Source organism: Colossoma macropomum, unplaced genomic scaffold (genome assembly GCF_904425465.1).
Source record: "Colossoma macropomum unplaced genomic scaffold, Colossoma_macropomum, whole genome shotgun sequence".
In the NCBI taxonomy this organism is placed as follows: Eukaryota; Metazoa; Chordata; class Actinopteri; order Characiformes; family Serrasalmidae; genus Colossoma; species Colossoma macropomum.
The window spans coordinates 39,885,659-39,899,388 of NW_023494785.1; the positions used below are offsets into that span (position 1 = coordinate 39,885,659).

General features: G+C 40.1%; 1 protein-coding gene across 1 annotated transcript; it reads left to right on the top strand.

Annotated features, from left to right (window-relative positions):
• Positions 1-6,762: 6,762 nt before the first annotated feature.
• LOC118814266 (nuclear factor 7, brain-like) lies at positions 6,763-13,730 on the top strand. The gene is made up of 6 exons (XM_036579801.1): positions 6,763-7,197; positions 9,095-9,190; positions 9,681-9,914; positions 11,594-11,649; positions 11,735-11,874; positions 13,026-13,730. The coding sequence occupies exons 1-6, from the start codon at positions 6,775-6,777 to the stop codon at positions 13,568-13,570; spliced, it is 1,494 nt and encodes a 497-aa protein (XP_036435694.1). The 5' UTR covers positions 6,763-6,774; the 3' UTR covers positions 13,571-13,730.

Consider the following 13,730-nt stretch of genomic DNA (forward strand, 5'->3'; position numbering starts at 1 on the left):
TTTGGCTCTTGTGTGGATTTCTATTGATAAGGGTTGTAGCTTTGCACTGAGAAGACTTTGGACTGAAAGCTTTTCTGCTCTGAAGCCAGAAGCTCCAGCTGGCCGTTTGAGTTTGGTCACAGCCAAAATAGTGAGATCCTTTTGGAGTCCTGGTGAATTCCTGCAGCTTATGACTTAAAAGCTTCAAGAAATGATTACAGGGGAATTCCACAATTTTTTTCTAAATTTGTGAATAAGTAAATCGTTAAGATTAGGTGACCCTTATTAGTCCCCTGTTGTGGACAGTGAACAGTGTCTCATGCACATTTCACCTCCGCATTTAACCCATCCGTGCAGTGAAACACACCATACACACTATGCACACACACTAGGGTGCAGTGAGCATGCTTGCCCGGGAGCGGTGGGCATCCCTATCCGCAGCACCCAGGGAGCAGTTGGGGTTAGGTGCCTTGCTCAAGGGCACTTCAGTCACGTCTTGTTGGCTCAGGGGATCGAGCCAGCAACCTTCCGGTCACAGGGCTGGTTCTCTAACCTCCAGCCCATGACTGCCCCTAAAGGCAAAGACGCTGGTAAACAGAGTCATTCAGAGTGGGTTTGTGTGAAATGCTCTGTTCTAGAGAAACAGTCAGAATTGTTTGCAGTGTTGGTGATACGTGTTCTGGAAAGGGGATCAAACACAGATCTTGGGGGAATTATCTAGAATAATGTCCATGTGTGTTCTAGAATATGACCAAGTGTGTTTGTCTTTGATTACACATTAACTTAAACCCCAGTTGTTGATAATAGAAATCTCACACAGACATCCATACAGATAAAGCTGGGTATAAGATAGGAATACTGAATAATATAAAATTTGAAAGATATACAATAAGAGCCCACCAACTAGTGATCCACAAATCCTGACTGGGGCCTCTGAACCCAAGCGCAGAGCCTTAAAAGATAAATACAGCATTAAGCTTCATATAAGAAATCACTTCTGTCTAAGAATTCAGGCTTAGACTTGAGATCAATCATGTAAAGTGCAAACTCAAGACTGAACAGCTGAGATAAGTCTGTTACAGGGGAATGGCGGTGGTGTCGGTGACTAGGCTCTAATCAGTTGTCACCCTCTAGTGGCCACGTGGTGTCACAGCTGAACTTCTTACAGTTCTGGACCTCAGAATGGCATTTGAGCTGCTGTTTTGGAAAGTTAAACAAGCCAGGATTTTTTTTAAAGTTCGTATGTGTCTGTTCTTATAGGGCATATTCAAATCCCCCTTGTTTGGTTAGAACCCCAGATGTGGGGTCCTGGTCCGCTTTAAAGTGATCCTGGATTTGGCTGCTGGGAAAAATAAATGTAAGAACTTCAAGCTGCCCATCTCACAAGAACGCCTAAGCTGGTGATGGGTTCAAGACCCAGGCTTCTTTATTCTTAGTTTGCTACTTAGAGATACATCATTTAATTGAATCAAATTTAAACTGTGATAAACTACTTCTGCTGGTCAGGAGATGGATTCTGAAGCACTGGATACATGATAGACCACCCACTGTCACACAATAGCACAGAGAAATCTACCAAATACTCCCGTAGTAAGAATTATGGCTAATGTAAGTTGGAGAAAAATGCAGATTTTGCGAAGATATGGTCACCTGCTGGGGAAATTCACTTTAACATTGATTAGATTAGATGCATCTGTATGCTTACTTGTCATTGTATGGGAATATGTGGAGATGAATATGGATGATTATGTATGCACATGGTATATATATATATATATATATATATATATATATATATATGGTACTGATATAATTATGACAATGCTAGGAGGATAGATAGACCTGTATTTATTGGAACTGATCGAGATGCACTGCTTGTGTTCTTTTGTTATTTACAACTCAAAAAATCTGCATTATGTAAGATATTTTTGTTAAAATTGAAAGAGGCAGCATTATTGAGTCAGGAGGAAAAAAAATACTCACATTCTCAGAAGACATGCTGAGTTTTGGCTGAGTTCTCTTTGAATTCTCTTTCAATCTGCTCGCAAACATCAGATTCATCCGCTCGGGGAAGGGGTCCGAAACACAAACCACATTAAAAAATGTTCTTCAACACATTGAATGCAATTGCACATTTCCACCAGAGAGGTCTCCAAATCTCCAAAACTGACATGGTGTAGCTTTAACACTTAGGCTGTGTGTACAATGGACTGTTGGAACTGGAACATGTTCTGTTCTCGTTGGACTTTGCTGAACAGCAGCAGATTGCTAACAGGCTAACAGGCTCCTCCAGTAATTCTTTACAGGCTTTTAGTTTTGGTCTTTACTGAAGCTGAATGCTGGTTGTGAGTTGCCCATGTTTAAGCTAGAGCTAATTTAGGAATAAATGGCATAAAACATGAATGTCCACCATTGCTAACCTAGTGCTAACACAGTGAATCCCATTTTTGCTCTCTGGTCCCAACTCAACTAGGTAGTCATTGAACTTAACGGCTTGGATCAGGGGTTTTGGGAGCTGGGATAGAGGAAAGATTTGGGCCACTTGAGGGTCCGGAGGACTAGTTTGAGAACCACTGCTCTAGATGATCCTCAAATGAGAAGCTCCAGTTATTCTCATGAGATGGGCCTTATGACTGTCAGCTCATATCTTTGGATTAAAAGTTTCAATGCCAAATAACACAGAATGATGAGTAACAGTTAAACGATGGCAGCAGCACTTTTTTTTTACTATAAAAAAGACTTCCTTTCTCTATTATCCCCCCTTCCCTTCCCTTCTCCTTCTTCTCCGTTCTTCACGACAGCAAGTAAAATCTGCTTCTCCTGCTTTTAGTAACTGAAACTTCCACTATAAAGTTTCCATTTCCCTTCTGAGGAGGAACTAAGAGGAGGAGTGACTGCTGTGGGTCAGAACCAGAGCCTTTTCTCCATTCAGAAATTATAATCAGTGTATTTTCTTAATGTTGTTTCGGTGTATTTTGGTCCTTTTCTTCATATCAAGCATACTAAATTGCTAGTAGTGTGCTGATGTCTCGGTAGCTAGCTAGCTAAATTCCAAGGGGCAAGGTGACATTCAAAAACAAGGGGTAGGGGTAAAAATAAGAAATGGGATCAGGCCTTTGTCTTCTCCATCAGTCAGCATTGAACCTGTCACATATTTTTCAAGTTACTATCATTTAACCTCCAACAGCATGTCTTATTAGTCAAAAATGATAATTTGGCCTACATTAACATATGAAATTAATACAGTCACCTTCTAAGGTCTACAACAGGTAAGCAATACTGCATCAGCTAGATCTGATTAACAGTGTAGATCAATCTGGGATCACTATTTGGCAAGTAACAAGTCACTGTTGCCCTTTTTATTTTTGTGTTATAACTGCTTATTAATGATTTTTAAAATATTCATGACCTAATTAGTAATGAATTAATAAACTAATAGACCCCTTTATAAAGGTAGTGATTTTGTAAAGTGGTGCAGCTGTAATAATATAATGCACACAATGCAAAAACACATTATAAATTTTATGGGTCATTCAACCAAACTAGTTCAAACTCAGAGTTAAAAACACATCAGACTTTTTAACATTTTAACTTAGACTTCAGATTAAAATCCTTTTGCTTTGATTGACTGAGTGACTAGTGACTCAATCATGCTTGTTTTATTAAAGCAAATGATTGAATGTTCTATTTTGTCACTTACAAAACAATCATAACTTTCCCCACATGTTTCATTGGTGACTGTTTCAGTAGTGACAATTTTAGCGCTTGCCAGTACATGACAAACAAACACAGCTTTGAACAGCTTTACACACAAATAATCGTAATATTTTTCATTACAACTTTTCTTGCAGAAAATATGTGTTTCGGTAGTGACAATTTTTAATGTTACACGCTGATTTTGAAACTTTGGGACCGTCACTGTTGCCCCAGGGGATTCCCCTCCTCACCACCAGAGGTCTCTCTCACCACAGTTTTGACATTAATGGGTGTCATTAGTAGCCTTTTTAAAGGCCTCTGCTCAGCAGCTCTCTGCTTGTTTGTGTTGTTGCCTTCAAGCCTAACTGGTCTATATTTGATTGTTCTTTTGATCTGTGTATTTTCCCTCTGGATTTTGTTTGATGTTTATGGTTTGGTTATCAAAGCTTCACAGTTGGTTTAACCCCTGCTCATTTTAAGCATAGTCATCAGTTTCACTTCCTGCTCTAAAATGCAGGGGTTTGGCTAAAATAAGGCTCCGTCTATGGACTCTGAGTTTCGGGAGGGACATGAAAATGTGGGACGGCATTTTATGAATATTTTATTATTTATTTAATACGGAGCTCTGCTGGTGACATCACATATAAATAACAATAATTACAATAACAATAATTATTAATAACAACTTAATAAGGCATAGGAATGAGATGATTAAATCGTGGACACGACTTAGTAAGACGTAGGAATGAGATCCTAATGAGTGCCCAAGTCTTAGTACGGCGAATGAGATCCTAATGCATGGCCATGACTTACTAAGGTGTGGGAATGAGATAATTAAGTTGTGGCCATGACTAAGGAAGGCATGGGAATGAGATCCTAATATGTGGCCACAACTTAGTAAAGTGTGAGAACGAGATCCTAATGAGTGGCCACGTTTTAGTGAGAACGAGATCCTAATGTGTGGCCAGGACTTAGTAAGGCGGGGGAACAAGATCGTAATGCATGGCCATGACGTAGTAAGGCATGGAAATGAGATACTTAAGTCACGGCCACAACTGAGTAAGGCGTAGGAACGAGATAATTAAGTCAGGGCCATGACTTAGTAAGGCATGGGAACGAGATCCTAATGCATAGCCATGACTTAGTAAGATGTTGGAATGAGATAATTAAGTTGTGGCCACGACTTACAAGATCATGTCTCTGAGATGCAGAACTAAAAAAGTGAGTTTTTGACAAAAAAAACTCGAAATAGCAGTGAAATCTGCTGCTTCATCATTTTAAGTTGACTTTAAATTTTTACAGTGAATAGCTGCATCTGAAGAGGAGCTGAATAAATACTTAAATAAATGCTTGAAAATGAAACAGCGTTCACTGAAAATCATAACTTGACCTCATTTGAAGAAACACTGATGAATGGAACTGAAGGCCGAATGATTCCTGTCCCAGCTGTTGCCTGATTCATGTCTGCAGGTGTGGCTTCATCTTTTTCCTGCATCACAGCTTCTCATTTGACCTTCATGAACTTTCAGTTCCGCATTTTTCCCATTTTCTAATGTTAGATGCGTGTTTGGGGTGTCGTTAAGGTGACGAGGGTTCCACATGCCTCGGTAACAATCGAAGGATGGAGCAGGATGCAAGTGTGTCTGTTTGTTTGGGTAGATTAGAGAATCGTGGTCGGTGTCCATGGCAGGGGTCAAAAAAAACAGGCAGGAACTATAAGCACAGAAACTACTTATACACAAACAAGGGAAAGCTACAGACAAAACAAAAGGCACTAAGAGACACACTAGGAATCAAACCAGACATAATAATCAACTGAACAAAGGCAAAGCTAGACTAGACTAGAGACTATGGGGCTAGTATGCAGCACGACACCAAGAACAGACACAAAGAAATATACGCTATATATATATATATATACACCGATCAGGCATAACATTATGACTACCTCCTTGTTTCTACGCTCGCTGTCCATTTTATCAGCTCCACTTACTATATAGGTGCACTTTGTAGTTCTACAGTTACAGACTGTAGTCCATCTGTTTCTCTGCATACTTTGTTAGCCCCCTTTTACCCTGTTCTTCAGTGGTCAGGACCCCCTTGGACCCTCACAGAGCAGGTACTATTTGGGTGGTGGATCATTCTCAGCACTGCAGTAACACTGACGTGTTGGTGGTGTGTTAGTGTGTGTTGTGCTGGTCTGAGTAGATCAGACACAGCAGTGCTGCTGGAGTTTTTAAACACTGTGTCCACTCACTGTCCACTCTATTAGACACTCCTACCTTGTCAGTCCACCTTGCAGATGTAAAATCAGAGACGATAGCTCATCTGCTGCTGCACAGTTTGTGATGGTCATCCTCTAGTCCTTCATCAGTGGTCACAGGACGCTGCCCACAGGACGCTGTTGGCTGGATATTTTTGGTTGGTGGACTATTCTCAGTCCAGCAGTGACACTGAGGTGTTTAAAAACTCCAGCAGCACTGCTGTGTCTGATCTACTCAGACCAGCACAACACACGCTAACACACCACCACCACGTCAGTGTTACTGCAGTGCTGAGAATGATCCATCTACCCAAATAGTACCTGCTCTGTGAGGGTCCATGGGGGTCCTGACCACTGAAGAACACGGTAAAAGGGGGCTAACAAAGTACACAGAGAAACAGATGGACTACAGTCTGTAACTGTAGAACTACAAAGTGCACCTATATAGTAAGTGGAGCTGATAAAATGGACAATGAGCGTAGAAACAAGGAGGTGGTCATAATGTTATGTTATGAAAACAAATGAATTATTATAAGTAAACCTTAAAATCTGTTTGGTAACACTAAATATTGATTAAATTAACATGAATTGAGGTAAAGATAACGTTTATGGAAAAAATGTATTTTTTACCTACTCTTGGATGGCTAAACATGCATCGGGTCATATTGTCCTGGTAAAATTATTGCTGTTCCTTACAGTTGATCATAACAGGATGTTTAATGTACCAGTCAAGCTGCTTTTTGCGCCAGTTCTGTTTTTGTGCCACACCCGCTCTTTCTAAATAAAGACGCTTCTCTGTGATACAGACCTCACTTTCAGAACTCTAGAAAGCTAAAATGGCGTCCGCTTTGTATGAGCAGATCCAGTGTGCCATCTGTTTGTGTGACTTCACTGACCCAGTCAGTCTACCATGCGAGCATTCCTTCTGCAGGCTGTGTATCTTGGGTCACCTGCAGGCGTGCAGCGGTCAAAGCTCATGTCCTGAGTGCAGACAGCAGTTCACCAAGGACGATCTGCGGCCCAGCCGGCTGCTGAGGAACGTGATTGAAGCCATCCAAGATCATCTGAAGGAAAAACAAAGTACAGCGGTCCAGAACACGGACCTCAACACTTCTGGTCTTGTCTGCGCTGAGCATGATGAGAAGCTGAGGCTGTTTTGTGAGACTGACCAGACACTAATGTGCGTGATCTGTAGAGATGGAACCAAACATCAGGGGCACCAGTACAAACCTGTTAAAGAGGTGGTCAGCACTAAGAAGGTAAGGAGTAGACTTACTCTCTATGCTATCTTTAGCTTGTATGTTTCTAGTATTGACTGATTTAATGAAAAGCACATATGAAATAGTATAATATTGAGTAACTCGACATCTTTTGGTGAAACATGTTTCAGCGCTTGTTTAACAGACGACAAACATGCCACAAAGTATTATATTGTAAGTTCACAACTCATATGAACACCTAAGCTGTATGGAATACGCTTCAGATTTCCCTCAGATGATATATCACATGGTGGGAAACCCCCAGGAAAGAGTGGCTTGTCAATGCACTGTAATAGTCTATTGTTTTAACAGTAAAAGGGAATAAAATATTACATTTATATAAGTATAAAGTTCAGTGCTAAATATTATGTCCAGTGCAGAGGTCAGATTAGGTAGAAACCATTAGTTTAAGTTTCCTTTAGGTTTGGCAGCAACAGCTACTCCAATAAACTGTCCCAAGTAAGTGTGGCAGGTCAGTATAAAGGCAGCATGAGGTTTTGTTCTACATCAGAAATCAGACACTAGTGCACCAAAATGTCTTATTTTGGGAGAAAAGAAAAAGAAAAAAAAAGAAAAGATGGATGAAAGAGTGAAATGTATATGTTGTAATTAAGAGCCCATCAATTCAAAGGCATACTATTTAATGAACTTTAAGGCTTAATTTTTATACATTTTAAGACAATAAGATTTCATAAAGAACCGCAAGAAGACAGGCAGAGTTTCAGAAACACGTTTTCATGTTTCATAAAGTTTTATAAACTTGTCCCACAGGCACTGAGCAGTGCAGCGACATGACAAAGAAGCAGAACATGATTGTGTGTTTTCGGAGTGCTGACTGGCTCGCAGACAGAACCTTATAGAACAATGAGTTTGACTTTGGAGATAGAACCTTTTTTGCATTCCCTAGAAATGCAGACAACATAAAAAAAATCTCACATAATGCTAAGAATTTGTCACAGAACAAGAATATGTGAATAATTAACTTTTGACAAAAATGCCTGATAGAACCTTCTAATTCCAAGGCGACGATATTCTACTCATCATCCACTATATAAGAAACAACTGCTTTGTAGTTCCACTTAGTGGCCACTTTATGAGCACCTACTTTATAGGCTCACTATGTAGGCGGACAACTACAGACTGTTCCTTCTCTTTGAATTGTGCACACAAAAGCAACTTGCATGCTAGTAGCCCCCACTGCTGGCGAACCCTCAGACTGCTAAACATGAGTGAGTGAGAATGCTTCAAAGCCAGGTCCACATGCTTTACAGTTACAGACTGTGGCCTATTTCTTGCTGCACAGTTTATCAGCTCCCTCTCTACTCCATTCATCATTGGTTTACTTTCTGACCATAAGACATCACTTGTCCAGATATTATTTGGGAGGTGGTCCATTCTCAGCAGTCAGTGACACTGACATGGTAGTGTGTGTTGTGGTATGAGTGTATTACATGCAGCAGTGTTGCTGAGAGTCAACCACCCGAAAAAATGAGCCAAGAGCCGCTCTTTGGTCAGAAACTGACCATTGATGAAGGGAACAGGGGCGCACAACTCCAGGTGGAGGGCTGGTGTCCAGCACAGTTTGGAGGTTCCTCTACTCAAACACACCCACTTAACCGAGCAATTAACAGATAAGTGTAATCAGGTGCAGGTAAATCACCAAACTGTGCTGGACACTGGCCCTCCAGGACTGGAGTTGTGAACCCCAGGACTAGAGGATGGCTAACACTAGCAGTGCATCAACAGATGAGCTACAGTCTCTAATTAAGGACCAAGGTGTAGCAACAAGGTAGGTGTTTCTGATAAAGTGGCTGGTCTGGTGAAGTAGAGCAGTCAAATGAGATTTTGAGCATGATTGTTTATTTTGGTCTTAGAGCTCTTAAATCTTCTCACTCAGGACGATGTAAAGAGAGCGCTGGAAATCCTGTCCACAGAATACAGAGAACTGAATGACTTAGTCAAAGAGCAAACGGCAGAGATAGAAAAATCCAAGGTAAAGTCAAGTTCTATTTGGTGAACAACATGAAATTCATTGTTATTTTTTTTCAGAAGCTTATGAACTCTACACTGCAAAAAAATGGTCTCTTGTCAAGTGAAATGATCGCAAATCTAGTCGATATGTCTAATATTTCCCATTTTGAGATGGCTGTGCTCTTATTATAAGATCAACCAGCTTATTTCTAGACACTATTTGCTCGTTTTAGGTTATTTTATCAAGGACAATTATCTCACTATACTGGCAGATAATTTTGCTGGCTTCTGAAAACAAGCAAAATTGTCTATGGTGAGATCATTTTATTTAATAAAATTGCTTAAAACAAGTAATAATGTCTAGAAATAAAGTATATAATCTTGAATTAAGCTTACAACAATCTCAACAGGAGAAATATTTGATTTATTGAGTATTTTTAATGTAATTTTACTTGACAAGATACCATTTTTGCAGTGTATGCCCTAATAATATAATCATTTTAAAACTACAGGTGAAATCGAACCTCCTGTCAGGCCAGATATCTTCTCAGTTCGAGGAGCTGCATCACTTCCTGAGAAAGAAGGAAGAAGAGATAAAGAAGCAGCTGGAAATGGAGGAGAAAAGATGTTTGGAACCAATGGAAGAAAAGAAGACTATGATAGAAACGTTACTAAAGGAAGGGAAAAGAGACCAAGACATTCTAAAATCAGCCCTTAACATTAATCAGCCTGAAATATTTCTGAAGGTTGGCTACACTAATTTTGCATTTCCTCAAATATGCTGTATAAACATGTGTTATCACCAATAGCAGCTTCACAGAGATTAGCATAGAAGGCCTAATTATTTAATAATTTCATTAATTATTATGTTTTTTATTTAAACTCTGCAAGTATTGTAGTAATACTGTTATTTAATTATCAGGTTTTGCAGTTAAACACCTCATGCGCCCTGCAGAAAATGATTTAATCTGGATAGTGGAATCTAAGAAGATACAGCCAAGGTAGCTCTCCCATTGGTTAGGCCTTCAGGAGCTTGACTGAAGGCCTAACATGTCAGATTGACCATTAACACATATTCAAACAATCACTTTTGTGAATATAAGTGTTAGCCTGATCAATGCACTGGAAAAGGGCAGCAGCAGCTCTATGCTAGCACTCTTTACTGAAAGAGTCACTGTAAAACTGCTACAAGGTAAAACCTGTTAATATGTATGTTACAAGATTAATATAAAGCATGGAATATCTTTTAGAAACTTCAACTGTGTGCATTTAATATAGAACGGCCTAAAAATCCTTTAAACCACTGCTAGTTTAGCACAAACAGTCTACTAATATCCCCTAGAGGGGCTAGCAAAAATTAGCATTATCGTAGACTTGTTTTTCCTCGTTTTGGCCTGAAATGAAGGTCTAGCTCAGTTTGCCTCTAAAAATGTAAAAAATGAAGTAATGCTTTTCTGAATCGTGTTGTATTGGCCCTTTGATTGCCAAGTTTGATCCCTGGTGATGCCACAGCCATCCGTAAATGGGAGTCCAAAGGATTATAATTGCCCCACTCTGTATGGATGGGTGATGGCCTTCCCTGTCCCCCAGGGAAACTGTGCTAGCCTTCACCCTCCCAGCATGTGAGAATCATGTGACAAAGTGAGAGCTAGACAGAATATTTAATGACTAAATTGGAGTTAAAATGTTTTTGTAAAAAATATTTATGTAATTTCTTTACAGTGGTGCTGATAGGAATCAGGGGTCACAATGTCTACAACACACATGTAGATATTTTATTTACTATCCAAAACCAACAGCCTAAGAGAATAAAGTCGTAATATTTCGAGAAAAAAGACATAATATTTGGAGGATAAAGTGGGCTGCTGTACTGTAGGGGGGCTGCCATAACGTGTTGGGGTCTCGGTTGCTGTACTGGCACCGGAGTTCCACTCACTCCTGTCTCTCTGTGGATCATTTTGATCATCATTCTCACTGTCTGTGAAACTTCATGCCCTGTTTGAATGGGGGGAGATGTAGCCCCCGATAGCCGTGTAGACGACCCTGCCTGTGATTCTCCTTCAACAACACAGACAGACAGTTTCCTCCGAGTCCGTCTGGCTCTTTATTCTAGATAAACACAGTTTCCTGCTCAGCCGTTTCAGTCGGTTCTTATACTAATAACAGGCTGGTGCTGATGAGCAGGAGAGACAGGGAGACTGAGTGTTTCTTTATGGGTGAATCGATATGAAAGTAGAACTCCACCAACTCAACACCCCTCTTTTAACATGAGGAGGGACTTTATCCTTTTTATTTTTATTAACAGTGGCCCTAAAACGCTGTCGTACACTCGAACAAGGGGTAGTGTTAAAAATAAGAAATGGGATCAAGTCTTGGCCTCAGATGGAAACCTGCCTATTGACTAAATGACTGTTTTATTTTACAGTGGTGGAATGAAAAAGGTCTTTCCATTACAGAAAACATTCAGAAGAAAGAGACTCTGTGAGTAGCCACCCTAACAATATCTTCTGTATGTGTTGAACGTCTAGCTTCAGCTTTCACTAGAGATGCCTGCTGTTTTGTTCAGGTTCTTGGGAGAGGAGGATGACACACTCCTGTTAAAGGACACGAATTTCATGGTAATACCCGACTCGCTCTCTCTCGGCCCCTATGAGAGCCACTTGCAGTTCTTTGTGTGGAAAGAGATGCTGAAGTCTATCAAGCCAGGTATATCTGGGAGATACAGATTTCACACGTGTACAGAAAGCCAATAGGTAACATCCAAACATTGCATTCTAACCTCACTGTATACAATTTCTAAGCGTTTCTCATAAAGCTTCACTCTGTCTTGTGTCTAATGAGGAATAAAGTAGAATTCTAGCGATTTTCTAAAATTTCTGCATAATTCAGTGGTTAATATGTAAACAAAGTCATTGATAGCAGTTCGATATTAAGTGGCTCATTGTGAAGAAACTTGCAGACTCAAATTTCTTTACAGTGGTGGTGAATGGAACCAGGGGTTGAAATGTTTACAACACAAATATAACCATCTCATTTATTTTTTCACCATTTAACCTACATGTGTCATCTAAGTTTTTGGATATAAAGTTGATAATGCTAAAAGAGTGGAAAATACGAAAAAAAAAGTTTTGTTTGGGGACTACATTACCTTATAACACCCTGCAGGTACCTCTCCACCATGTACGCATTTAAAAAAATACATTTTGGACCACAATCCTCTCAAAACTATTGTAAAATTAATGTCTCTGGCATCACAGTGTAATCATAACTGTTTAATGTAATAATTTTCTGTGAGGGAGCTTTGAGAGGTGGACGTCTGGTTTCTATCACCACCACTGTGAGCAATTCTGACTTGGCAAGTTTCTCTATTTCTCATTTCACACCAAACCACTCTGAATGCCTCTGTTTGCACCTTAACCATTTAATTATGCAGGAATTTTGAAATATCTGTGGAAGTCCCCTTTGAGAAACTTTAGGAGGTCAATATTCATAATAATCTAAAGAATTCTAAAAAATGTGGTTTAAAAAATTGGTTCAAGGTGTAAGGAGCTGGACGGAGGCTATGGTACTGATGGTTTAGCATGTCTGAAAACATACACTGCATGCCCAAAGTTATCCAGACACCCCTTTTAGTTAGTGAATTGGGCTACTTTAAAAGTCTAAAACTAACTCTAAAACTAACATACAATATGTTATTTGATGTGCCATGTAATATTCTGTAGCACAGCATTATGTCCTGGTTAAACATCAAATTAGTCAGAATTTTTTTAAATTGGTGGAATTCCCCTTGAATATATTTACAGTATGGTGTGCTGAGCTATTGAGCCAGTGTCAGAGAAACTATTCTTGCCTTCCAGTTGCTGAATGCTTTACCATAAGCCCACGCACACCTCTGATTGTTTCTCCTGATGGACTCAGTGTCCGGCAGAGGGACATTGACCTTCATGACCATGAAGACATTTACAGCAATGAGACGGTCAGTGCTGAGGAAACATTCACAACAGGCCAGCACTACTGGGAGCTAGAGGTGGGGCAAAAGCCTGACTGGACTGTGGGTGTAGAGAAGAGGATGGAGGGAGCAAATTTACTGGCCAGACTTACGGGATGGAAACATTGTATCTCAAAGGTCCACCTACGGCTCAAGCATGACCAGGGCTACGTCCTCAACTGCAATGATATCGAGACACCCATATTAACAGATATCAACACAAGACCCAGGAAGATAGGGTTATATCTGGACTGTGAAAGAAATGAGGTCCACTTCTATAATGCTGATAACATGAGCCTCATACACAAGTTTACATGTAGCTTTCAGTGGCCGTGGTCAGTCAGTCTGTGGCCAGGGCCTTATCTGAGAGGGACAAACAGCAGCCCACTATCAGTGTGCTGCTACACAGTATAATATGCTAGCTAAACTGAATAACTGGTCATCTGTGGTCTGTATTCGTCAACTGATTCCTCGTTTCTACAATCACTATCCGTTTTATCAGCTCCACTGACCATATAGGAGCACTTTGTAGTTGTTTGTTAGCCCCCTTTTCACCTTGTTTTTCAAAGGTCAG